General features: G+C 34.1%; 3 protein-coding genes across 6 annotated transcripts; 2 read left to right on the forward strand and 1 right to left on the reverse strand.

The window, feature by feature from the left end:
* The first annotated feature begins 3,968 nt into the window (after window positions 1–3,968).
* Window positions 3,969–11,650, forward strand: LOC18590030 (uncharacterized). Of its 4 annotated transcripts, none has more exons than XM_088810170.1 (6): window positions 3,969–4,124; window positions 4,485–5,325; window positions 5,434–5,928; window positions 9,515–9,964; window positions 10,063–10,560; window positions 10,880–11,650. In XM_088810170.1, the coding sequence occupies exons 2-6, from the start codon at window positions 4,942–4,944 to the stop codon at window positions 11,420–11,422; spliced, it is 2,370 nt and encodes a 789-aa protein (XP_088666296.1). In that variant the 5' UTR covers window positions 3,969–4,124; window positions 4,485–4,941; the 3' UTR covers window positions 11,423–11,650. The 4 variants fall into 4 exon arrangements, with proteins under 4 accessions (XP_088666296.1, XP_007015359.3, XP_017982730.2 ...); XM_007015297.3 differs by having other exon boundaries at window positions 4,973–5,325; XM_018127241.2 differs by having other exon boundaries at window positions 3,974–4,124; window positions 4,996–5,325.
* Window positions 11,651–12,720: 1,070 nt separating this feature from the next.
* Window positions 12,721–15,825, forward strand: LOC18590031 (pentatricopeptide repeat-containing protein DOT4, chloroplastic-like). The gene is made up of 2 exons (XM_018127240.2): window positions 12,721–15,250; window positions 15,346–15,825. The coding sequence occupies exon 1, from the start codon at window positions 12,730–12,732 to the stop codon at window positions 15,094–15,096; it is 2,367 nt and encodes a 788-aa protein (XP_017982729.2). The 5' UTR covers window positions 12,721–12,729; the 3' UTR covers window positions 15,097–15,250; window positions 15,346–15,825.
* A 6,343-nt stretch (window positions 15,826–22,168) lies between these two features.
* LOC18590032 (transferring glycosyl group transferase) lies at window positions 22,169–26,121 on the reverse strand. The gene is made up of 3 exons (XM_007015299.3): window positions 25,304–26,121; window positions 23,962–24,125; window positions 22,169–23,866 (listed from the first exon to the last, which is right to left on the reverse strand). Exons 1-3 carry the CDS (start codon window positions 25,902–25,904, stop codon window positions 22,787–22,789), a joined length of 1,845 nt encoding a protein of 614 aa, XP_007015361.3. The 5' UTR covers window positions 25,905–26,121; the 3' UTR covers window positions 22,169–22,786.
* Window positions 26,122–27,184: the final 1,063 nt, after the last annotated feature.

Here is a 27,184-nt window from a genome sequence, read left to right on the forward strand (position 1 = left end):
AAATTATTATTTTGAATAATTTTTATTGCTTATTATTTTTAATTGTAATGATAAATTAATAATATTAGGATTTATCCATATTTGCATAAGAGTTTTTTAATTCTATTGAATCACTTTTATTAAAAAAATAGTTATTTGAATTCAAAATTTTTATTATATTTTTTCTAAATGGTGTCATATTAAGTTGAAAAAAATTAAAAATTAATTTCAAATAAAAAATAAACTTAATTACAATAATTAAGAATCATTTATTTATTTTTATAATCCGGTTATGTATCCAACATTCCATAGATTTGTCAATACTATAATTAAAATTTTAAAAAATAAAAAAGCAACTAACTTGTTAAATCAGGTGACATAGAAACTAATTTACTAAAAATTATCACCACTTGCTAAAGATTTAAAATTATATTTAAGAAAGCATCTTCATTAATTCACTATAAATCATCATATTAATTATTATTTTCATTTCTACTAACAATTGTTTGACACTTTTTAAACTTAAGATTACTATTTAAAAATAAAATCCTTTGTCAATTTAGTAAAAACCATCATATTAATCATATAATGTTATATTAAAATGAAAATAATTTTTTTAAAAATTTATATTGGATGCACTCATTATCATTTAATTATAAAATGTTATTTTGTAAATATGTAAAAATAAAAAATTAAAAGTCTTTTTAAATAAATATTTTGTGTGTTTAAATATCAACAACTTGTTTGCTCTTTGTTATGAGATAGTAAAAAACTAAAATACAAACATTACTGACAAATTATCTAACACAAAAACAGGACAAATCGACCCAATTCACTACATTGTCCTCGGTGGAATGAAAGAAAATTCGCACCTTAAGGGGCAAAAGGCTTGTTAAAGTGTAGGGTGAAATGGGAATGATAAATATTTTCCGTTTATGGAGATAAATGAATTGGGAATTGTTGAATATGATGCTTATGCTTCAAACCCAAAACTCCTTTTGAAATGGACCCACGCCACGCGGCGTATCAAACAGAAGAAACATTTATAAAAGAGGGAATGACCCCTCCACCCATCAATTATTATTTATTATTTTCATTATGCTATCTCCTCACTCCTCCCCCACACATTCCTACTAGTTTTTCCAAAGCAAATAAATTGAAACAATTTTAAAACAGAGAAAATAAGAAGAAGAAGAAGAAGAAGAAAATAAAATAGCAGGCAGGGGAGGCTTGGCCGGTGGAAATTTCGAGAATGAGTGTGATTGCTTCCCTAGTTGACAAAGATGCATTGGGTCCCAAACTACCGAAATAGCTTTTTCCTTTGTTTTCTAGTCAAAACTCAAAACGACAGCAGATTCATTCCATGTTCTTGGCCCAAAAAAAAAAAGAACACCCTCTTTTTTTAATCAAAACCCTTAATTATTTATTTAATAATATTATAACATTTGATATATATAAATATTAATTAATTTTTTTAAAAAATCACATTGTAATATTTGATTTAGAAATATTTTACCTCATTTTACTTCAATCTTAACATATCTTTACAAAAAGTTTCTTCTTGAAATCGATAATGCTATTATTTACTTCCTATATTATTATTATTATTATTTCTAATTTATCACTTTCAAATCGCTCTAGCCGTGTTGGCAATAGTATTATATTGGATCTTAGTCAAAGCCAAGCGTGGACATACGATTTACATTGGGTTTTTGTTTGTTCTCGAATTATCAAAATCAATATTAAAAAAAACAACAAAGAGAGAATCCGGAGTCAATCGGCGGATTTTGTCGGTTTTGGATCAGGTTTCTATTGGGGACGACCGGTTTTTCTTTTTTGATTGTTTCGAGGTTTTTTTGGTTGTCTGAATCAAATCATTTTTTTATTCCAAATGTTTAATCAAAATATTCAAATTGGATTTGTAAATTAATTATTGCATGTCAAGTTCGTTGGATTCAACGACTCCTAATCCTTTCGTTTAGAGGTGCACCGAATCTTTTCAAATTCAAACTATCATCACATAACAATATAATGATTTATATTAAAATGTTAATATTGTGCCAAAAGTTCAAACTTTCATAAATGAAATTTAAAAGATTCGAAAAAAAACATCTCATTCCCGCATCATTTTATTTGTTTTTAATTCAAATAGTAAATACAAAGTAAGATTTAGAAAAAAAATATTATATTAGATAATAAATACTCTTTTTTGTAAATAAATAGGTAACCTCAATCGTCCAAATAAGTTAAGTTACTAGTGAAGTAATTGTAATGGAAATTGAATTATAAAACAACTTTAAATTTGAATTGAGTTTTGTATTTCGCATTTAAAATGACAATAAACGAGTTTATTTAAATTAAATTTAAATAATTCAAATACTTTTATAAATTCAAATTAAAATAAAAAAACTCAATGAAGTTCAAGTTTTGAGTTTTATAATGGACACATATTAGTGCATTACTGGTCATTTTTACATATAGTTCATTGTTTATTAGGAAAAAAATAATTCTTCTGTTGTTTTGAATATTTATTTTTCATCTAAATATTTTAATTTATTTTAAAATGATTAATAAAAATTAATGGATTCTACCTCCTCACGGAAGAAATTAATAAAAAAAAAAAGTTAGTTTCATAAAGAATTATTATAAAACTTTTGTAGTGAAGTTGACGCAATTTTTGTAACACAGCGAATTTAGGATTAGACACATCCAAAAATGGGCTACAAGGTCTTATTGTTGCATCTAACCCGACCCATTATGTACATTAATGGTCACTACTTTAATAAGGTCCATTATTTTAATAGTAACATAATAGGATTTCGATTATTTTAATTAGTGTATGCGAGAGGATATTGTACTTGGTACACATACCATCTTACAAATCCATAGTATTTGGTAAAAGGTTGAAAACTTGCTGAATCGTGGGTTTCATATAAAAGTTTAAAAATATTAATGACAATTTTTTTATATTAAGAAATATGATTTATTAAATAAGAGAACAATACAATGATCATTAAACTAAATATTTGAATATAATAATACAAATATTCATGTGCAATAAATGTGACAATATGTATAAATATATAACATAAGAGTCCATATCAATGTCGACAAAACTTTGTTTTTTTTTTTAACATTAAGGACATTAGAGTTTTATTATATTGTTGTTGTTTTTGTAATCATTGTTATATATTTAATTAGAATTTTTATGAATATTTATTGGTGTTTCCTAATTTTAATAATATTAAATTAAGTTCATTCTTTAATTTGTGAATTGTTATCTAAATATTCACGTGAATAAATAGTAAATATTTTTGGTACATATATAAATTTGACTAAGTATTTAAATAAGTTATTAAACTATACTAAAAAGTCAATTAAGCTTCTATATATTTTTTGCTTTCAATTAAGTCTTTAAAATTTTTTTAATCAAATAAATTTTTCCTTCTCATTATTTATTGATTAACTTTCGTTAATCGAGTTCAAATGTCATTTTGATGATGTTACTACTAACCGGCAAATGGCATGAGATTAAATATTGCTAATTAAAAAAACTAATTACTTTATTCCTTAATTTGTTGGTTTAAAAATTTAAATCAAAACAGTTTGTGCTTAATCTTTCTTTGAAAGATTTATTTGATTTTAGATTTTTAAGATGATTTAGTGACATCATCAAAATGATATGTTAACTGGTCTCATGGTAAATGAATCATATAATATAAAAGTGCCAATTATAACTAAAAAAGTTAATCAACCGTTAATGAGAGTAGCTTATTTGTTACAAAATAAAAATTAAAAGATTTAATTGAATGCAATAAAAAGGTGAAAAGCTTTATTAATTTTTTATACAGTTTAGGGGCTTATTTGACTATTTAGTCTATAAATTTCAATACTAGCATTATTGCTCAAACTACAATCATGGGGTAAAATAGTAAATACATAATTATTCCTTCCTATTTTGTTTTTAAAAAATTATTACATGGTATATTTCAACGTAAACAAAATAAAAAAAAAAAAAAAGAAGGAAAACCCCGGCAACATTTTATTAACGAAAATAACTAATGATTCTTGTTTAATATGAGAATTTCGCCATTGCCGTGAAAAGAAGCGGCGGAGGAAGAAATAGACACCTGAACCAATTGCAGGTAACGTCATTCGATCACGCTTCTCTTTTCCCTCCTCCTTAATTTAGTTTAAATTTTTATAGGGAGGTTAGAAAATCTCAAATTTTGGAGTTAATTACGCTTGCAAGAATGGGAAGAAAAAAAAATTTAATTCGACTCCTAAAAGACGTAATAATTGGAGGCTGAAGGTCTTATAAAACCAAGAATTTACCTTTGATTTTTATCGCTGCTAATTACAGAGCATTTTCCAGTTGCTGAATTTTTTCCCTTTCTTTGACTTGTTTGTTGGGGAGTTTTATTTTGTGTGTATCCGTTTATTTATTTATTTGGGAATATGAAATAATGAAAATGAATAATCTGTTTTTACCTTTGATTTTACAGACCATCAACTTTGATTCAAAATTCAAATATGTAAAATATGGCTTGAGGGAGTGGACTATGTTGTCAGTGTTCCATAGTTCTAGGGGTGTAAACTAGTCGAGCCATAAATGACTCGTTCACTGCTGAGTTGAGCTTTAGTAGTCATTCGAGCTGAGTTCAAGTATTTTAACATTTGGCTCGAGTGGCTTACAAGTCTAATCAAGTTTCTTTATTCTTTAATATCTTAAATATATTCAACTATATAATATGTCTATAAATAAAATTGTATGAATCTATTTTTAAATTAATCAAGCCAAATTGAGTTGAGCTTGAGTTTGAGAAATCAAACTTGATCAGGCTCGACCATTGAGTTTATATTAGAGCTTGAATTTTGTACTGTATTGACTTGACTTAGCTCAATTACAACCCTGTTGTATACTGCTACTGAATTTCCTGTCAATCATGGTTATGTTGTTATATGGTGTTATTGTGTGTGCTTGAATTTGCAGAAATGTATTGCAAGTCATATCAGAGGTGTCGTTCCAATGCTCAAGAAAACGGAAGTTACTTCCAGTGGTCAAGCGAAATGGACTCTTGCCTTGCCAAGATACTAGCTGAGCAAGTGAAGAAGGGTAACAAGACCGACAATGCTTTGAAGCCTGCGGCATACATAGGCGCCCTAACTGTTATAAACAAAAACTTTGGGTTTGATTTGACAGAAGAACATCTAAGAAATCGGCTAAAAACATGGAAGAAACAGTTTGGGATCTTAAAGGAGCTTCTTGCTCAAAAAGGATTTCAGTGGGATGAGAAACAAAGGATGGTTGTTGCAGATGCTTCTGTATGGAATGATTACATCAAGGTATTTTTCATGCACTTTGAGGCAGTTACGTAATATCACATCCAGGATTTTGCAAATACTATTATGTACTTGGCTGTGAATAATGTGATGGTCTTTTGTGTCTCTCAGGCACAACCTGATGCTAGGCAGTTCCAGGGAAGAACGATTGACAATTATGATGAGTTATGTATTATTATTGGCAATGATCAAGATATAGCAGGCTGTTTGGAAAATGGTGCAGTAACTCATATGCAGTCTGCAGCCAACATAGATGGTCTAGACACTGCCAGTTCATCTGACATTCAGAGTGATGACAACCACATAAAAAACTTGAGGTGGACTGTTGAAATGGATTACTACCTAGGTAAGAGTCTTGTGGAGAAAGTGAAGGAGGGGTATAAACTGGACGGTACCTTACAGCGGGAGGCATATGATGCTGCTCTTTCAACCTTAAATGAAAAAATTGGGCTTGAATTGACAAAAGATCACATTAGGAATAGGCTTAGAACTTGGAAGAAACAGTATGTTGTTTTAAAGCAACTGTTTTCTCATCCTGGTTTCAAATGGGACAAAACACGGAAGATGATCATTGCAGATGGCTCAGTATGGACCACCTATGTCAAGGTATGTCCAGTATAACAAAAAATTTTACACATGAGATACCTTAGGACTATTACAAGCACATGGAACTGAGTTCTTTCAAAGCTGCAATGTCAGTTGGAAAAGAAAAGATTTTATCTGGGATGTTCTAATATCATAAAACTTTTAATAAATTAATTAGCAGTTGATTCCAGGTTCTAAAGCCTAATTTCTTCAAATGTGTTATAAATTCTAATATATGGTTTTTGCAACGACCCTTGTTGATGACACTGTAAAAGGCTTTTCATTTACTAGACAAAAATTACATGTGTATAGACATGATTTTTTTTATTTTTGAAATTACCAACATTTGAAAACTCTTTAGATGAGGAAAAAGAATAAAAATCGTGGATTGTGAGGAGAGAAATAACAGAGAGTGAAGGCAACATGATTACTTTTTTGTCATTGACTTTAATTCAGATCACATTCTAAACAAATTGTGTAATGGTTTTATGCCATTCTGAATGTTTGGATACCACTGAATGTTTGTAATCTGCGACTCTTTTGCATGGCATACCTGAAGTGCCTTTTGTAGTCTCTTCTTGCGAGATCACTTGTGAATAATAAATACTGCCTTTCAAAAAAAAAAAAAAAAAAAAACATTGGATATGAACGTAAATGATGAGACATTAATAAAGGTTCAAGTCAATCACTACTAGTAACTTGAGCTTAAGGTTTTGAGGGTCATGTAGTATAGGTATGAAAAGTTGTTAGGCTAGTGGTGTTTGGGCCTGGGGCATTAGACTGTGTTAAGAAGTGAGTTGAGAGAAGAATTAAACTAGAGAAATGTTTATTTTACAGAATTTAAATAATTTATTGGTAAATTTGAGGTTTTTAGGCTGATATATAAATTGTGGACCACAGTTGGTTAATCATGTATCAAGACTTGAGCTCTTCTTTCATGCGAGGAGTTTAATAGAATATTGTTCTTCCTGACCAAGGCTGCCATGTCATTGTCACTGCTACTTTATGTAAGTAACAATCAATTGTAGTTTTGGGGTGGAAAGGGAAATGATGTCCATACTATTTCTATAACCTATTTCTTAAGTAGCATTATTCCATACTAGCAGTTAGCACATAATTAAACCATGTCAAACATGCTTCATGAAAGAGAATAACAGGTTAAAAAAGTTTTGCTGATAGCATTTCATTTTGTTTACCTTTTTCTACAAAACTGCTAAGAGAATTAAGTGTGTATGCTCTGCTACTCTATGCTGGTAAGAGTATGCTGCTCTCTTCTTTATGTTTTATGTACAACATTCCTCCACATTCTGGGTTATGCCGAATTTCTGCCACCTGATTTAATAATTCTGAAATAATCCTAATGAGATGTGCTGTTTCTCAATGACCACAAGAGTCATCAGGTTCACTCTGTCAGAAGGCCACTATCACTCTTCTGCTGCAGAGAAATCCTTATTTCATTTGTGCACACCTACTCTGGCCTTGCTGTCCCATAGTTTTCTTCACTATCAGGTGCTGTCTTCCTGCTATTTTGCCATGTTTTTCTACCCTGCATGCATTTGTGCAGGAGTGTTGGTGTTTGGGGGTGAGGACAGTGCAGCTAGAAAATGAGCCTGCAGATTAATTTTATACGGACTATTATTATGAATAAAAATGTTAATTTAGTAAATTTTCTATTTTTGTTAAGTATTCCATTATTAATGGCGGATGAGAATTGCTTTTTAGTTGTTAAAAGTTACTTACTTCCTCATTGAATTCTTAGTATACCTGCAGTTGGGTTCTTCTTTAGAACTTGAAATAATTGTATAAAAAATGAGTCAAATGTGCTTGAAGTATGATTAAGATGGCTAGGGTTGTTACCTGGTGAAATGATAAAAAAACAAAAACAAAAATTGTGTGGCGCTGGTTCTGAGTGTGTGGTTTTTCATTCTTGGTAGCTTCCACTTCTTGAGAAAATGCCAAAGTTCAGGACTACATTCTTCTCAAAACCCTTTTTGGTGGCAGTCACCAAATCTATGTGGTTTCCGCTAAAGTAAGAATTTCTTTCACCAAACAGTAGTCAGTATCACTTAAGTATGTGGAATGTAATCTCTTTAGCTTCTAACATATTTGCTTTAGTTTTAGATAGTCTTAATCAAAAGAATGGTTCTTAAACTTCTGATTTTGATCTTGCAGTTCTATTAATCTCCAATCCAAGAGTCTTCAGAACCTAATGTAGAATCTTAGGGCATAAAATTATTGTCAGATCTCTATTGGGATGTAGAGTACTGTAGAAGCTCAATCGTGCTTATGGTCTTAACAATCTAGGTTAAACAAGAATTTAACTTGGATTTGAACTGAGCTTGTAGAATGTGTACGATAGAGTGAAAAACATTTGCAAGTTACTTCAAAGCTAACAATATTCTGCATATCAATTTGTCTTTTTCTTATTAAAAAAAAAAAACATTAAATGTTCTACCATTTCTCTTATTCTCCTTGTTTCCATTCATTTTCTTTTCTAGTTCTTCCTTTTTCCTCCAACTCATTAATGAAACTTATTTTTCCTTTTATTTAGGTTACTCTCTTCAACTTAGGCTTGTAGCTGTAGCCATTCTTATTTTATTAGATGTTAGCATGATGTGTCATAGTAGAAAACTGCAGTTTTAGTCATGTTTGTCTTTACGTGGATGTATTCACATGGCAAATCTTGGTTTTGTATAGAATAAGCAGAATATCTGCTAGAGACAACAAAATTGGAGTATCAAGTAAAATGCAATGCGAACCAATGCAGAATTTGACAAGAATTGTCTTTTTGTCAAAGAATTTGAGTTCAGTTTAATCTAAAAAATGCACTTTAAGAATGGAGGAAAATTAAGAGCAAACCATTTGATGGCATTGACAATAAAAGAGTCTCTTCGCTGGTCAATGCATTTTGCACCCTAACTCGAGAGGAGAGGAATAAGCCTTTCTTTGGATTAGGCTTCATTTCTTGTTGTACAAGCTTCTTATTTCCATTTGAGAAACATCCCGTCTGCTTCCTCTGGTTCAATTTATTCTCCTCTTCTGGATTTCTACCTATCTTACTGGCAATTGCAAAGAACATTATTCATTTGGGTTGAGCTTCCTTTTTCTTACATTTTAATGGGCTTCTCAACTCATTTAAAGTCTCCTTTTATTTTTGGGCTAGTTTATGTTATGCCTTTTTTCTTAGGTTTGACTTTGAATATTTCTGTCAAAGAATAAAAGATTTATGCCATATGTATGAATGCCTTACACCTTTGATATTGAAAAAAGAAACAAAAATTTTGCAGCGCTTGATATTTATATTTTATGATAAATTAACAGAACATGGACTGAAATAAACATAAAATATCTATATGTTAATGTGTCCTACTCCTACCTCACTCATGCATCCCAGCAGTGTCTGTGAGTTCGTGCCCATGTTCATGCTTGGTGTGTACATGCATATGAGTTTATGCATGTAAATTGGTTTGCTTGTGCATGTGCATCCATCTAATGTTCTTTGAACAATCAATTAATGCGCCTTAATTGAGTTGGATTGTTTTACTCCTACTGTAGTGCAACATCTATTGTCCTTATCATCTGGCTAATTTTCCTGCTTCATTAACAGGCTCACCCTGATGCCAGGATATACCGTGGAAGAGTTATTGAGAACTATGATAACTTGTGCACAATCTTTGGCAGCGACAATGAGGTTGCAGAGGGTGTTGATATCTCCCCTTTGCAGAATGGTGTCAAGGTGAAAGATCAAGCAAAGAACATGATGTGGACATATGAGATGGACCAATACCTCAGCAAGGTTCTGGTGGAGCAAGTCAAACTTGGGAATAAGAGTAAATTAGACAACAAATTAAGACCTCTAGCTTATGAGGCAGCTGTATCAGCTTTGAGTAAAAGGTTTCAGCTTGATTTGACAAGAGAGCATATAAGGAATCGTCTCAAAACGTGGAAGAAACAGTATGAGATTCTGAAAGAGCTTCTGCATCACAGTGAATTTGAATGGGATAAAACACAAAATATGGTCATTGCAAATGATTCTGCATGGAATCGATATATTAAGGTAAAGGACATTCTGGTAAATTTGGATAATGATTCCCTTTATAATATACTGTTTGAGCCTTTTCTTTTATTTTGGTCTTTGTTCTTCTTTTGGAACAGATTACTCCTGATGCTAGGTCTTTTCGAGGACGTGTCATCAGAAACTACTATGAGCTATTTGCCATCTTTGGTTGTGATGATCTGCCCGAAAGTTCACTAAATAGTTCTAATGATGATGTAAATTTGACTGCGAATAATGAAGCTGCAGATACTGAGGAGTTGTTTTACGGACAGAGTGATGTTGCAAAAGACAAAGGGAAGTACATATTATGGACAGATGAGATGGACCAGTGCTTGACAGAACAGCTGGTGCAGCAAGTGACTATTGGAAATAAGCATCAGAAAAGTTTTAAGCCTGTGGCATTTAGAGCTGCTCTTTCTGTTCTAAACAAAAAGTTTTCATTGGACTTGACAACAGAAAATATTGGAAACAGGCTCAGGACCTGGAAGAAACAATACAGGCTTGTGAAAGAACTCCTCTCTCAACGTGGATTTGAATGGGATGAGGGACAAAAGATGGTTATTGCTAATGACTCGGAATGGAGAGAGTGCATCAAGGTACAGTTCATTAAACTGATTAAAGAGAACTTTTAAAACCTATTCATGGATCAGTCAAGTTTACATGCCATTCAAGTTTAGTATGCAACTGCCTCGTTGATCATGATATTTTACTTTCCAGTTTCTTGGAAATGTCAAATTGAATGATTTCTGGCAAAAAGTTTCTCCTTTTTTTTTTTTAAAAAAAAGAAAACTTGTAAAGTATTATGCATATATGTAGAATTCTGAACGGCTAATAACAACTCCTGTGGCTGAGTTGCTTTATATGCATGTGTTGTTTTCATTTCACTCTTCTCAATTGATCTGCAAATTTTTCCAGAGAAATCCTGATGTAAGCCGCATACGAGGACGGTGTATTGATAATTTCAGTGAGTTAAATATTATTGTTGGCAATGAGCTGGCAGTCGGACACTGGTCTGAAGCAGGTGATAGAGTTGTAAATCCTATTCAAAATAATGAAGAACCTGTGGACGCCCCAGTACAAGTCGTGGTTGACGAAGAAATGGGCCATGATAATACTGATGATGACATGCAAGTTTCATCTCAGCAGACAAGAGCCAGACCTTCTTCTTCTTCGCATGCCAAGGAGGCATTAAAGAGGAGGCGTACTAGTGATGTAATGTTAGAGATGATGAGTGATATGGCAGCAAATATTGGTAGGATTGCTGATGCATTGACAGAAAGTAAGGCGGTATGCTTGGATGAACTGTTTCAAATGGTGCAGAGTATTCCTGAGTTCGATGACGATCTTATAATCGATGCATGTGAGTACCTTTCTTTTGATGAGAAGAGAGCCATGATGTTTGTGAAATTGGATGAGAGGTTAAGAAAAAAGTGGTTATTAAAACGATTGCGGGGTTAGGGTAGTTGAGAATGGGAAAGATTATTGTACCTCTTTAGTTATTATATCTTCTTCTCTTTTTAAGTTTTTCCCCTCAGGTTAATGGTTGCCTTAAGTGGCATTCCAGACCCTACATATTTCTCAAATAGTAGAAAGGCATCTTAACTGTTAGGAACAAGCATTAGCATTAGTTTCTTTTTCTTTTTTTTTTTTAATATTTCTATATATTGATTGATAGAATTAAAGTGACTTTCGACTTAGTTTGGAATTGTAATGGAGTTGAAATATTGATCTGAAAAAATTGAGTCGAAAAGGAACCCAAAAAAAAAAAAAAAGATAAAGAAAACTGCTGCTTTTACTAAGAAGTTGACTTTGATGGAAAACTCTGAAATTGCTTGGTAGCATTAGCTGTTCAAATTAACTTTTGCAAGTCCAAATGCATTGTCTAAGCATCTCAAACTATTGTTTGGGCTGGATTCGCAAGCGGCCTACGCCCTGCACCATCAGCTTAATCCTTGGTTTCAAGCCATGTACAGACTTTTAAGTTTATACTTGTACGAATACATATGGTATAATAATGATTTATAAAGTCTTGAACTATTAAAAAATTTAAATAAATTTTTATTTCTCTTTTACATCAAGTTGTTGTACTGTTAATTTGTATCAAATAGATTTTTATAATTAATAATTCATCAATTTTCAGTAATCAAAACATTATTTATTATTTTATAATTATATAACATTAATATGACATTAACATAAAAAATAAAACGTAATCATGTAACTATGCTATATCAACTTGTCAAGTGTCATCATGTCAACATCAAGTGTTATAAAATAATAAGACATGTTTTGACTAATGATTGATAATCATAACTAAACATTTATTTTGTTTAAAATAAATATAAAATCATTAGTTATAAAAATTTATTTTTACTTAACATAACAATTTATTTTATTTAAAATAAAAAATAAAAATATAAAAACTTGATTGAAGGTTAAATAAAAATTTATTTAAAAATTTTTAAATAATTTATGAACTTTTTAAAATATTATGTTAATAATTATTTATCATATTTTTATTTTAATTTAAAAAAAAATTGGATTCGAGTCTTTAAATGTTATCATTAATTCAAATAATGGCATCTATATTGTATATAATACTAATAAATTTCCATTTCAATATTGTGTTAATAACTATTTATTTAGTCGATGATAATTTATGAAATTATATTTATATACTGAGATATTCTAAACAACTTGAAATTCCCCGTATTATTTTCACGAAAGCAGCAATATTCAAGCTAATACAAATTTACAACAAAAGCATGCACGTAAAACCGTGTCACTGTAACCTAACCAAAACTCTACTCTCACTCTGCTCCAAATCCAACTCTTTTCTACACATCAAACAAACTCACGCCTTAGCCATTCTCCATGGCGTCCTCCCCACCAATGTTCCTCTCTCCGCCGCTCTCATTCTCCGCTACGCCACCTTCAATTCCCCTTCGAATTGTCACCTTTTATTCCAACAAACTCTTCCGTATTCTCAAACACCCTTCTTATGGAATACCTTCATCCGTGCTTTGTCCGTTGCTAGAATTTATCACGACGGATTTCAATTTCATATTTATAATACAATGCTTCGAACCGGAATAAAACCGGATGATCATACTTTTCCTTTTATTCTCAAGGCCTGTGCCGATGCCTTTTGTTTTCAAAAGGGTTTGGAGATTCATGGGACTGTTATTAAAACTGGGTTTGGTTCAGATATTCTATTAGGGAATACCCTTTTGTTGTTTCATGGTAATTTTGGGGGTTTGAAGGAAGCGAGGAAAGTGTTTGATGAAATGCGTGACAGAGATGTTGTGTCGTGGAATACGGTTCTTGGGGTTGTTTCCATTAATGGCAGTTACTTGGAGGCGCTTAATTTGTTCTCCCAGATGAATTTGAATTCTGGGATTAGGCCCAACACGGTTACTTTTGTCAGTTTGTTGCCTGTTTGTGGAGGGGTTGGAGATGACGGGTTGGTGAGGCAGATTCATGGGACTGTTGTTAAGGTTGGTTTAGAATTTGAGGTTGGTATTGGGAATGCATTGGTTGATGCATATGGGAAATGTAGGAATGCGAAGGACTCGGAGCGAGTTTTTGATGAAATGGTGGAAAAGAATGTGGTTTCTTGGAATGCCAGAATTACTAGTCTAGCTTACGTGGGACTTAATAAGGATGCGTTGGATATGTTTAGGTTAATGATGAAGGTAGGGCTGACACCTGATTCCATCACTATTTCAAGTATGATACCGGTGCTGGTTGAATTAGAATATTTCAATTTAGCAAAGGAGATTCATGGTTTCAGTTTGAGAATTGCTATTGAACATGATGTTTTCATTTCCAACTCATTGATTGATATGTATGCAAAATCAGGTCATTCAAGTGCAGCTTCAAATGTGTTTCAGAAAATGAAGGTGAGAAATGTTGTTTCATGGAATGCCATGGTTGCCAATTTTGCTCAAAATAGGCTTGAATTAGAAGCTATAGCACTACTAAGAGAAATGCAAACTCATGGTGAGTTTCCAGATTCTATTACCTTAACAAATGTTCTTCCAGCTTGTGGACGAGTAGGGTTTCTTCAAAATGGAAAAGAAATTCATGGTAGGACAGTTCGTCTGGGGTCCAACTTTGATCTGTTTGTTTCCAATGCTCTGACAGACATGTATGCAAAATGTGGATACTTAAATCTTGCTGAAAATGTCTTTAAGAACTCCCTTAAGGATGTAGTCTCTTACAATATTTTGATTGTAAGCTATTCTCAAACTAGTGATTGGTCAAAATCTGTGAGTTTATTCTCAGAAATGGGGCTCATCAGCATCAACCATGATGTAGTTTCATTCATGGGTGTTATTTCGGCCTGTGCAAATCAAGCTGCTTTCAAGCAAGGGAAAGAGATTCATGGACTGGCAGTAAGAAAGCATGCTCATACTCATCTCTTTGTTGCTAACTCCCTTTTGGACTTCTATGTTAAATGTGGACGAATTGACTTAGCTAGTAAGGTCTTTGACCAGATTCAATGCAAGGACATAGTGTCATGGAATGCTATGATATTAGGTTATGGAATGCTAGGTCAATTAAATATAGCCATCAGCCTTTTTGAAGCAATGAGGAAAGATGGCATTGAATATGATTCAGTTTCATATATTGCAATTCTATCAGCTTGTAGCCATGGAGGATTAGTAGAGAAAGGGAGGGAATACTTCGAAGAAATGAAGGCTCAGAAAATTAAGCCAACACATATGCACTATGCATGTATGGTCGATCTACTTGGCCGGGCTGGCCTACTGCAAGAAGCAGCTGAACTTATTAAAAGCCTGCCCATTACCCCAGATGCTAATATTTGGGGTGCTTTACTTGGAGCATGCAGAATCTTCGGAAATGTTGAGCTAGGGTGTTGGGCTGCTGAGAATTTGTTCAAGTTAAAGCCCCAGGATAGTGGATACTATACAATTCTTTCAAACCTGTTTGCTGAAGCAGGGAAATGGGATGACGCAAACAGGATTAGGGAACTGATGAAATTGAGGGGAGCAAGGAAGAACCCTGGCTGTAGTTGGGTTCATATCCAGGACCAAGTACATGCTTTTGTGGCTGGACAAAGACTGGAGAAATTGGATCCAGCTCTCTGGCTTGCTGAGTACAGTTAAATTTTGTTGTGATCATTTTAAGATTTAGTTTGGCTGTTCATCTGATGAGATTTTTATTGAAGGAGAGCTTCAGCAGTTCTTTGTTCTCTTGTTAAGGAATTTTTAGGTGTGCATGGAAATCTATCCATCTCTCTTAATCTACCTTAGTTGAAAAGTAAGTCCTGGCGAACTCGGTTATCATTTTTTGTTTTTTGTGATTTGTATGGGCATTATTAACGTATCACATTATTCTTTTCTGCGTATTGTCAGGGAGAGAGAGAGACGAGCGGAGGGAGGAGGGAGAGTTTACGGTCGGCATGGCCACACCCGGCGGCCAGATTCGATGCTGTAAGGTTGTTTCACTGGGGCAGAGATGGAGAGTTCTGATCGCAGTTACTGTCGGCCAAAGCCCGATGGGACTAGGTTCCACACTGTTCAGCATTATTTGACACCGCAGGAGCTCCTACATCTCCCCAGTTCTGGCCTGCAACTGCCAACTGGCAAAAGGTGGAAAGGGAAAATTAAATGCCAAAAATGGGAGGCCAAAAAAGAAAAATCAAGGTAGTGTAAATAGTTTGTAAAATTAATTAATTAATTAGTCTATTAAAATTAAATTTTCTTTTAACTGCGATTGAGCTATATTTAGTTTAGTTTATTAGGTTGAGTTATGTTAATTTATTTAGAGCCAAAAATTGACTTAAATATTCTTCTTTGTATTAACATATAAGATTTTGTAATTTATTTTGGCTGATATATATCAATGAGAAAATTGTGAAAAATGACTTTCATAAAAAGGTGATTTAAAAAATGACTTTTTTAGTCATTTTTTGACACGACTTGACAACAATACTCTTTAATCCAATTAATTCAAATGACGGGGCGTCTGAGTTTCTTTCTTTTTGCTCTCTCGCTATTCAGCTTAAAATTTCAAAATTAAATCTCCATTTAGATTTAGCTATCCCTTCGTCCAGCTCTCCTACGCCATCGAAGTTTATATCGGCAGCCAACTTTCTTACGATCTCAAAGTGCAGAGATGACATCAAGGTATTTGTTATGGGTTTTTACGTTTATTTAGGGTTATTCATAGAACGAAAAAGTTGATTGGTAAATTATATGAGTTTGGAAACTTAAATCTGGCTGGGGGTAGCGAAATCAATCAGTTTATAGGCGATGCGTGAATATTTGTTAGGCATTGAGTCACTAGATATTAAGGTATGTGACTGGATATTAGGAATCGTTACCTGTTTATTTGGCATTAAGTGCCTAAATATTTGTTGAGCATTGCGTGAGCTCTTTATAGGCATTACGTGACTGAATATATATTGAGCGTTGCGTGATAGTTACTACGTGACTGAATATTATCTGACTGAATATTTGTTGAGCATTGCGTGAGTTCTTTATAGGCATTACGTGACTGAATATTGTTAGCGTTGCATGACAGACGTTACGTGATTGAATATTTGTTGAGCATTGTGTGATCTATTTGTAGGCATTGCGTGACTTTAGCTACCTAATGCTGAAGGTGATTCTCTACTGATTATCTTCAATAACCTAATAAGCTCTAATGTAATTCTTGAAGTTTATATATAATTTCAGACTTGTATAGTAGCAATAGTATTAGATTTTGGTTGGTTTACCATGATACCTAAATTAAAAAAAAAAAAAAAAGAGAAAAGCGAAAATGATAACGAATTTCTTGGAAAAGAGAAAAGATGTAACATTAAAATCCTTTTTGATTAGTGAAAAAGAGAGAAAACCTTTAAGCTGCTTTTTGTTGAGAATTTCTTGAAAAATGATGTTTGGCCTGACTTTTACTTTTAAGAGGTAGATAGGATGAAAGGGCAGGCCGAACAGGTACTTAATAACCAATTCAGCCCTCCTTCATTGCACTGATATGGTTGTAGAAAACGAAGAGTCAACTTTCATACCTATAAATAAAGGGAACTATTAACCATTTGAATCAAATTCAATTATCTTAATCAATCTCAAATAATTGAAAAATGACCTCTAAAGATTCAAGAGTCGAGAAAGGGAAAGAGGCAGCCTCCGAAGAGGAGGAGGTGCCTTTGAGTGTGAGGGAACAGTTGCACATATTCCAGCAAGAGATTCAAGTCCTCATCGACAACCTGATGCAAAGGACTTTTGACTTGGAGGCTATCATCTTGAGTAACGAAAATATTCTCGCCAAGATAGAGTTCAAAGTAGATGAGCTTATGAAGAAATGAACTACGGTTCATTTTTTTTTATATCATCTCTTTGTATTTTCGGGGGGGGGGTCTTTTTAATAAAATTTGAATAAAATTTATAGCAATTTTTATTTTCATTGAGCACATATTTTGTTGAGTTATTTTCTTCGTTTAAGTTATATTATGCTGAATAACTTCGTGAGTGGATGTTAGGCATTGGGTGACTTATTATTAGGTATTAGGTGACTTATTATTAGGTATTGGGTGACTTATTATTAGGTATTGGGAGAATGGGTTATACGCGGTGCGTGAATTGTGCTATGCATATCTTCTGTTGAGACATTGCGTGAGTGGTTTATATGTATATGGAATAGAGTACCTATGGTGATGTGTTGTTATGTATTGCGTGACGTTGGGTCAGTACGTGACTGTTTAAGTTGGCATAACGTGAGTGGATATTAGGCATCGATTGACTTATTATTAGGTATTGCGAGACTAATGGTGCGTGACTAGTGCAATTCACCTATTGTTTAGAGGCTTATTATTCATTGGGTGACTTATTCTTAGGTGTTGCGAGCATGACGGTGCGTGACTGATTTGTGCAATTTATGTGTTGCTTTTAGGCTTTTGTTCAGTAGTTTTTTAGGCAGTGCGTGATTGGTTTTTATATATTGCGTTACCTGTTGAAGCGAGAGTAGTGGCACGTGACTTGTGTAATTCATGTGTTGTTTTGAGGCTTTTGTTCAATAGTTTTTTAAGCTTGCACATATGTGTGGAGTCTGATCGTGAATTACTTGTGCAATTCATGTGTTGCTTTTAGGCTTTTGTCCAGTAGTTTTTTAGGTAGTGCGTGACTAATTTTTATATATTGCGTTACTTGTTGAAGCGAGAGTGGTGGTGTGTGACTTGTGCAATTCATGTGTTGTTTTGAGGCTTTTGTTTAGTAGTTTTTTAGGCTTGAGCATATGTGTGGAGTGTGACCGTGGATTACTTGTGCAATTCATGTGTTGTTTTTAGGCTTTTGTTCAGTAGTTTTTTAGGCAGTGCGTGACTGGTTTTTATATATTGCGTTACCTGTTGAAGCGAGAGTGGTGGCGCGTGACTTGTGCAATTCATGTGTTATTTTGAGGTTTTTGTTCAGTAGTTTTTTAGGCTTGCACATATGTATGGAGTCTGACCGTGGATTACTTGTGCAATTCATCTGTTGCTTTGAGGCTTTTGTTCAGTAGTTTTTTAGGCAGTGCGTGACTGGTTTTTATATATTGCGTTACCTGTTGAAGCGAGAGTGGCGGCGCGTGACTTGTGCAATTCATGTGTTGTTTTGAGGCTTTTGTTCAGTAGTTTTTTAGGCTTGCGCATATGTGTGGAGTTTGACTATGGATTACTTGTGCAATTCATGTGTTACTTTGAGGCTTTTTTTCAGTAGTTTTTTAGGCATGCGTGACTGGTTTTTATATATTACGTTACCTGTTGAAGCGAGAGTGGTGACGCGTGACTTGTGCAATTCATGTGTTATTTTGAGACTTTTGTTCAGTAGTTTTTTAGGCTTGCGCATATGTGTGGAGTCTAACCGTAGATTACTTGTGCAATTCATGTATTGCTTTGATGCTTTTGTTCAGTAGTTTTTTAGGCAGTGCGTGACTGGTTTTTATATATTGCGTTACCTGTTGAAGCGAGAGTGGTGGTGCATGACTTGTGCAATTCATGTGTTGTTTTGAGGCTTTTGTTCAGTAGTTTTTTAAGCTTACACATATGTTTGGAGTCTGACCGTGGATTACTTGTGCAGTTCACCTCTTGTTTTTTAGGTAGTAGCGCTTTTTCTCCACTTCTCCCGCAGCAGGAGGTTCGAAACCCCTCAGTAAGTAATCTACGGTCAAACTTCACGCGTATGTGCCCTATGGGAATGCATTCCACTCGACGATGTTCTCGACTAGCGACAACAACCTTTGTTTGATTCGACATACATCATGTGCCCGAAGCATGTTCTCTTAAAGTTTTTCAGCTCGTTCACTTGACACAGCATATCACATATCACGTGCAGATGCGACCACTTACAGTGGATGTTAATGCCCGCATTGAACCCCCACTAGTGCTTCGGCACACAAAGCAAGGACTCCACGTTTTCCTACTCTATTCCTATGCTGGCCAACTACAACATAAAATAGATAACATTCCCATTTTAGTCATGTCAATACCATCATTGTAGATTAACAAAAAAACTAGAGGATTTTTTGAGAAATGACCCTCCTCATAAGCTCACTCAAAAAATAAATAATCATAACAATATTTTTAACTGTTTTTAGACATCTCTGAAACAGAATAATTAATCCAAGTGTGGAGCATGGATTATTAAGTAAATCAACATATACACATTAAAGCATTACAGTTGACCAAAAATAATATAGAATGAACCCATGCAGATAAATTTCATGCAGTTATGACACTCGTGCAATTTTTTACAACAATAGTCACGCAATTACTAACATTAAATCACACAAGTCACGCAATTCTAAGAACAACTAATCAAATCACACACACACTAACTGATAACATAGAAACCAGTCACGTAATAACCTATCAATCAGTCACACTAAGTTGAATCCTTTTTCAATCACGCAACCCCAACGTGACCCCATGCCAAAATCCACTCACGCAAAATGTGCCAACCATCTAAGTACGCTCTCACTCACGCAATATCTAAACCCTCAACTGAATTCTTAATACATATATATCAACCAGTCACGCATGACCGGTCACCTTTTCACCCCTAAACACCAACAATACCACCTTCATGTTTATATTCAAAAATTTCAAACAACAAAAATATCAATATGAACGTGCAATATGTATAGGTTTATACTCAAAAACCTTAACCCTAAACATGAACGATAACCATTTTGTCAAAAACCTCCACATGGTTCAAAATAAAATAAAATAAAAAAATTCATAAAAAAAATATTATACCTTTCTTAGCGTAATGTCAACTTCCTCACACTACTCAATATGTGAACTACCTTTGTGCGAATAATAACCACTCCTAAAGGCTCCTACTACTGCAAAAATGCTCGGAAATTGAACTGTCGAGGAATGCTTTTGCAGACTTGCTTCTGAGGATATGTACGGTTTCTCGATGAAACCGAAGAGTTGTGGTCCACATAAAGGGTACACTTGACCCATTAATAGGTTTCAGGTTGAGGTGCGGAGCCTAGCGAATGAGTCGGTTTTATTAAGGATAATTTTGTCTAATTTTTTTTCTCTTGGATAAAAACAGTTAAAATTATAAAGAGGATCATTCTAAAAAACGCCTTATGTTTGGGGTCCATTTATGAAAATCACTCTATATTAATACACAATATTTATTCATGTTTATTTAATAAAATTATAAATTAAGAGAATTTTTTTTCTTACAAAAATAATTGCACTTTAGGGAATCTAACCTTGATTGTTCATGCCATGTAAATTCCTTTGAATATTCATCCAATATAATATAATTTCTGCAATTTAGTTTATTATAGTGAAGTAGAATAATATATGCACATAAGTTTGTCTTCACATCAAATTTGACATGTTGGACCCACCCTCCATCAACCCCAACATTTCCTATTCCTTCTGTTTTTCCAAATTCTCAAGAACCAGTATTTTCTTATTTTTGCAGCCTTGAAAAAAAAAATTTCTCATTAAGATGATAATTTATATATTCTCTGTCCTCTATATTTATCAAAAAAAAAAAAGAGTTAAAAAGGATATTCAAATAAATACTAAAAAGAAGGATTGGAATTAAATTATAAGAGTCTAAGTTCTGCGTGCTCAGAGTATGATAGGTAAGGTGGTGAAGGAATGAAAGGAGCAAGGTAATAAATGAGAAAGAGACTGTGATACGGATTGACAAGGAGCAACAAGGAAAGAGCAGACTAGTTTAACACGAAACAAGAAGGAAGGCAGCAATTCACGGAAGAGAGACTATGGGTTTAGCCGCCACACCGGGGCCTCCGTTAAAGGGTATTGCAAAACTTTTTAAGCGATCCCTCGAACGCATGGAAACTTGTGCATTTTGTTTTTATATGTATTAAATTTATGTGATTCTTACTTCCTTGATCGTCTATTGCGTGAAAGTTTCTTAGTAAACGTTCAACAATATAAAGAATGACCAAAGGGGGTTTCGTGGTAACAAGCAAAGAAGAATAAGAAAGGTTTCTAGCCAATCAAATTCATCGGTGAGATTTTCCTCTCACCGCGTAATTTTTGTCCATAAATTAGCTGCAAAGTGTTGGAGAGGAAAGACAAGCACTTGATTTCTTTTCTTGGAATGAAAGCGGTTGTGGGCTAAAAAGACAGGTGTGAGTTGAAGCATGGCACTAAGCAAGAGGAATGAAATGAGGAACAAGAGAACAAGGGATGGAATAAATGAGGAACAGGAGAGATAGCATCAAAACATAAGCAAAGACAAGGTTAGAGAAAATTTTGAATCCATTGGATTTGAATGTGAACAAAAATATTTAGCTTATATAACATGCTTTTTTCTTTTTCTTTTTTTTTTTCATATTTTGTAGTGTTTTTTTCCACATTCAAATTCAATGGCTTCAATTTTGGCTCACTTGGTTTTGTCATGGTCTGATGCAATTCTTTTTGTTCCTCCTGTATTTCTTCCTTCTGTTGTCTTTTGTGAGCAAGGACTACACACAAAGGCAGACTTGAAATTGTCCCGAAAAAGAATTTATCTTTGGGTAAAGAGCAGTATCCTTTCCCTTTATCACTCTCCTCATCCACTATCTTTGTAAGTGCAGGCCATGCTCGTGGTGTCAACCATTTTATGCCTCTTTTAGGCATCCTTCTCAAGGTAAGTGTATTTTCATTTTTGTTTTGCACATGTGATTTTGAACTACATCATAAGAGATCATCCTCTCCAATTCCATAAAACTCACCTCTTTTATCTCAAATTACCGTCTCTGATTTCAAACTGCTGAGGAACAGCAATAATTACATCAGAAGCTGTAATTATGATTTCACTTCCATAAGAGAAAAAAGGAATAAAATGATTACATAGTTTTAAGAATGTCTCTAGCATTGCTGCTAATAAAATTGCCTCAATGAATTTAGAGAAACTCACAATTCCAGCAAAATTCCAAAGCCTTGGCCTCCATGCTTGACCTCAAACTCAGCTTGCTCGGTTTCGGAGATTCATGCATACAGTGAGATTCCTATCACCTCTGACTTGATCCGCCACCTCCTTTAGCCAAGAGATTATCTATGAACAATCTCTTAGAACTCTTTTAGCATTATCATTCCTAGCACAGACATCAAAAAGTGGTCAAATGTGCTGCCATACTTGGATTCCCGATTGCTTGCAATGCGCATCTCAGCACTAAAGAGAGGATACATGAAATTTCTTCTGTTTCAATGCTAGTGCCTCACACTCTGTCAAAAGCCATGGTTGGCGTTTACCATACCTTGCGCTTCAATGACCTGTCTCGCACTAAGTACAATAAAGTTAGAATCAGACGGAAGTTCGAAAATTGCTGTGACTGCTATGACTTGTGACAAACTACAGCTGTGCAGGAAGAGTCATTATCTATGACCCATAGACTCAATTCTTGAAGCCGCATCTGAATGGAATCTATATCCGACTCTCTAGACCAATAAACCACCCTTTTATCAGTCTCCAAGGTTCGATTGAGATTTTGGTTACCAAGTTTCTCGCCAAAGCTTTTCTCATCAATACGCTTAACTCTAAATCCCTTTTTTTCCAGTAACTTTGCCATTACAGATACAAACTTTCTGCTATCTGTAGGTAGTGAGTTTTTATCCAGCAGAGCTGCAACATCATATAGAAAATCATCAGCCAAAATTTTGTGAGCTGAAGGTGAGTTCTTGACAAAGAAAAGGTCCAAGCTCTCCCCTGCATAGAAGTTGTATGTGGAATCAATAGACTTAAGAAAAAGATCATTATTGACAAGAACCATGTTTCCATCCACTACCCAAGTGTTATAACTAAACTCTAGACATTTTTTGACAACATAAGCCTTCAACAGAATATCATTCTTAAACCTAGCTTTCAAATCTTGAATTCCCATTGATTTATATGCTCTGATATTGTTGAGAAATTGGTCTGCATCAATAACAGGATGTCCTCTTCGAGCAAGATCAAACAGAAAGTCAGTAGCAGGACCAATGAAAATGTAATTCCAAATATTTAGCCTCTCAAAGTGGCAAAGAAGGTTTCTAGTGACTGCCTCTGATGCCGCAAATAGGCTGACAAGCAAAACAGTTCCACTGGTCTGCACAGAAGGAAGAATAGACCCAAGATCATTCAAGTTCCTTACAACTCTTCCTGGAACTACTTCCCTGAAACAGAAATCATACCACTTCATAGTACTCAAAGATTTCATTTCCAGAGAATTGGAATCAAGAGAATTTACATCCAATAGTTGAGAGTCTGGCCCTGCTGTTTTTCCATAGTTAACACCGACATCCCTGTGGGAGACACTAAGTGATTTCTCATCCGGAAATTTAGTGTAGATATTAAAATAGCCACGAGAGTGAATAAATTTAATGAACCAAGGAGTCCATATTTTTTCTCCCATCTTTTTGTACCATCCTGTGGTAACCTGTACATAGCTTGTAGATTTTATTAGATTGAAAATAAAGCCCAAATATATGAACAAGGAAAAATAAAAGAAAGAGCCAAAGCAGCATAAATTACCATCCCCTCAAGAAATGGCTTGATCCCTTTGCCTTTGTGATCATCGTACCACAACCTGAACTCTTTCCAAGGCTTTGGAAAGAGAAGCTGACCCCAGGTGCCAACCAGTTGGTACAGGAAAAGTCCTGAGGTGCTATCGAGTAGCATCTTGTTTCCATGTTTACCTGGAGTTAGCAAGCAAATAAATGGAGGAACAACGAAAATTCACAAAAAAACGATTTTAGATAATTTATTAATGGTTGTTGACTCAAAAATCTTCCCATGGATGGTAACAAAATGATAAGCACAGAGATGGATTACACGATTTCCATCAGAAAGAATTACGCATGCTCACTACAGTTACAACTTACAAGTAAAGCAGCCAAAACCAATCAACCATGCAACAATCATACAAAAGCCAGGCTATAATATTACAGAGATCTTCAGCGGTGTGGAACTCAGCCACCAACCAAATGAGGAAAGATGAACAAAATATAAAAGTAAAGCAGTCAGAAGGAAACGTTACTAATACAGCCCTTCAATCAGCTTGTTGAATGCATTCCACCTTGTCAAGCTCTTACCATGATTAAAAAGGCATTTTAGAGGCTTGAGTGAGATATGGCTTGATTTGAAAAACAATAATGTGGTTTTCGAAACAATATAATCTTATTAAATCAGATAACAGCCACATAGTCAGTTGTGAAAATATGGACAAACATGGGAATTGGGAAGCCAATGCACTTTAAAAGCAATGGACTAATTTCTCTAGTGATTTCCAAGAGAAGTGGCCATCTTCTCTGTTAGGTTATTACTTTTCTTACTTGTTTTCAGTATTTGCTTTTTGCTTTTTTTAAAAAAAAAATTATAAAGCAAAAGAATGAAGAATAAGAATACAAATTTTGAGCAAAAAACAAAAAGCAAAAGAATAATTTTCCAACAATGAATAAATGACAAATGTAATATCAGTTTATAGTATAATTAGTCAATATAAAATAAAATAGCGTATTTTGTTACCTAAAACGATTATGATTTTTAAATTTTTAAATCTTTTAAAAAATATTGTATGCTTTTTAATCCAAAGTCCAAACTTCTAATGAACAATTTCATTATAGAAGCCACACTTATGACAAAGCTTCAACTAGAGAGTCCGATTTATCTTCTTTTCAATTCATATCAATCCAATCATTGCTGTATTAATTCATATACAATTCAAATAAATGGGAACCTCAAAATTGACCATCAACCAATAAACTTTCTTTTTTTTTTTTTTTTGCAAAATATCAATCGTTTCTCAACTAAGAAAGGGAAAAAAAATACCACTAAAACTATCAAACGAGCAAAGAAAACCCAGAAAAATTGGTACCTGGAACAAACCTTGGGCGCTGAAGAGAAGCCCCATAGACAAAAGGACTAAAATTGGAAGCATTGTAATAATAGTTCAGAATCAAAGCTCTCAAATACTTAAAAAACAACGGTGAAAGCTCCAAATCATCTTCCACAACAAAGGCAAACTCATTATCAGAAGTTGGCCACCAGGCTTCTAACCATTGTGCCTGAAGACCCACATTGGTGGTTCTGTAATGAACGATCTTCTGACCCCATTTCCACTCAAACCCATCAACAAATTGCAGAATTCCAAGCGAGTCCTGAAGTTTGGGATCGATGCCAGATTTGGATTGGTTTGGGAAATGGTCGATGAATATGTGGAGGTGGACGGGGTGGTCCGGAAGGTAGTAGGCGTTGGAAAGAGAGGTGAGGCAGCGGGTGAGGGAGTTGAGGCGGTTAAAAGTGAGGACTTTGATGGTGAGAGAAAAGGTTGGGGTGTTGAGGATGGAGTGGGCATTTAGAGGAAAGGTTTGGGTAGAGATGGTGTTTGGGTGGGGTGAGCAAAGGAGGAGGAGGATGATGCAGAGGGAGAGAAGGAGGAGGAAGGCGAGGAAGTGTTTCTTTGGAGGGCCCACCATTTTCGGGCGGGTCAGGGTTTTGGTACTAGATCCGGAGATTTCATAGACCTCTACAACGCTAGAAAAAGCTTTTGCCTGGGCTGGCGATGGATGCTTTCTGAATGCGAAGATCTAGACCCAAAGTTCGATAAATGGAGACGTATCATCCGCTGGATCAGACTGCAGCTGTGGGGTTGTGGCGGTGATCCGCCCAAAATTCAATACAAAACTACAACTTAATTTTAAAAATTTTGCTGCATTAAGATAAAGGGCTAATTATTCATTTGATTACCGTACCATAGTAAACTATCAATTTTGGTAGTCGAAGTTTAAAATTTTTTTATAATTATGTATTTGAGTTTAGTTTCATTAAATATTTTACACTTTTGATTAACAGATTTAGTCAAATAGATGATAGGATGAAAAAATAACCAATAAAATCAAAATCCACCTTGTCTTTTCTTTTCTTAATTTTTATTTTTGAATTATAGAATTTCTAAAATTAGAACAAAATTAAAAATTTCTAGATGAAAGTAAAAAAAGAAAATAAAAATTCTAGAAAATAGGAAAAATCCAAAAACAGAAAACTGATAAAAGAAAAAGAATAAGTGCCAAAATTTGAAAAAAAATTAAAGACAGAGAATAAATCGTGAGGTTTATCGATTGTTGATGTGCCTCAAATTGGCTGATCACTCTTTGTAATTTTTTCTAACTTTTCATTTATCTAATTGTGATTTTTTTTCAGGTATCAAATCTATAATTTTACTATAATGTAGGTACTAAATGTAAAATAAACCTTATAGTAAATTGAGCTTGACTCAAGGTAAAGGTAGTTGGACTTATTAGTCAAAAAATAATTCAATGTAAAATTAGGGAAAACTAATCTAAATTAACTTGAATGCAAGGCATGGCTACGACGGTTAAGATATGCGATCGTTGTTTCCAATTTAACTAGTAGATACCACCCCTCCCTCCATTTCCATTCATGAATTAGGCCACTAAAGATCAACTAGAATTGGCAAATGACGCCTTCTCCAATGGGTTGGCTTCAAGTTAACTCATCTGTAATCTGATTTTCCATACGGTTCTAAGAAACACTCTGCCAAAACTCCCTTGCCTTACTTCCCATGTCTTTGCAAAATTGGTCATCTGTTTTCGTGGGGCTTAGTTTCTCCATCAATGATCAAACCTTCTCTGCAAAAGCTAAAGCTTGGTGAATTCTTTATAACTATGCTTCCTTTCTTCCAACTTGCTGAAGGAAATGTCAGGCAACAATGCTATTTGACATGAAGAGACGCCAT

This window comes from Theobroma cacao, chromosome 9 (genome assembly GCF_053813885.1).
Source record: "Theobroma cacao isolate CCN51 chromosome 9, ASM5381388v1, whole genome shotgun sequence".
NCBI classification, from domain to species: domain Eukaryota; kingdom Viridiplantae; phylum Streptophyta; class Magnoliopsida; order Malvales; family Malvaceae; genus Theobroma; species Theobroma cacao.

What these genes read in the sequence shown, in the direction of transcription:
- LOC18590032 (XM_007015299.3), bottom strand. Translation starts at nt 25,904, where the DNA reads ATGGTGGGCCCTCCAAAGAAACACTTCCTCGCCTTCCTCCTCCTTCTC. An exon ending in GCGCCCAAGGTTTGTTCCAG is followed by an intron (nt 24,126 to 25,303) that starts GTACCAATTTTT and finishes TGCTAACTCCAG; the next exon opens with GTAAACATGGAAACAAGATG. An exon ending in AGCCATTTCTTGAGGGGATG is followed by an intron (nt 23,867 to 23,961) that starts GTAATTTATGCT and finishes AGCTATGTACAG; the next exon opens with GTTACCACAGGATGGTACAA.
- LOC18590031 (XM_018127240.2), top strand. Translation starts at nt 12,730, where the DNA reads ATGCACGTAAAACCGTGTCACTGTAACCTAACCAAAACTCTACTCTCA.
- LOC18590030 (XM_088810170.1), top strand. Translation starts at nt 4,942, where the DNA reads ATGGTGTTATTGTGTGTGCTTGAATTTGCAGAAATGTATTGCAAGTCA. An exon ending in TATGGAATGATTACATCAAG is followed by an intron (nt 5,326 to 5,433) that starts GTATTTTTCATG and finishes TGTGTCTCTCAG; the next exon opens with GCACAACCTGATGCTAGGCA. An exon ending in CATGGAATCGATATATTAAG is followed by an intron (nt 9,965 to 10,062) that starts GTAAAGGACATT and finishes CTTTTGGAACAG; the next exon opens with ATTACTCCTGATGCTAGGTC.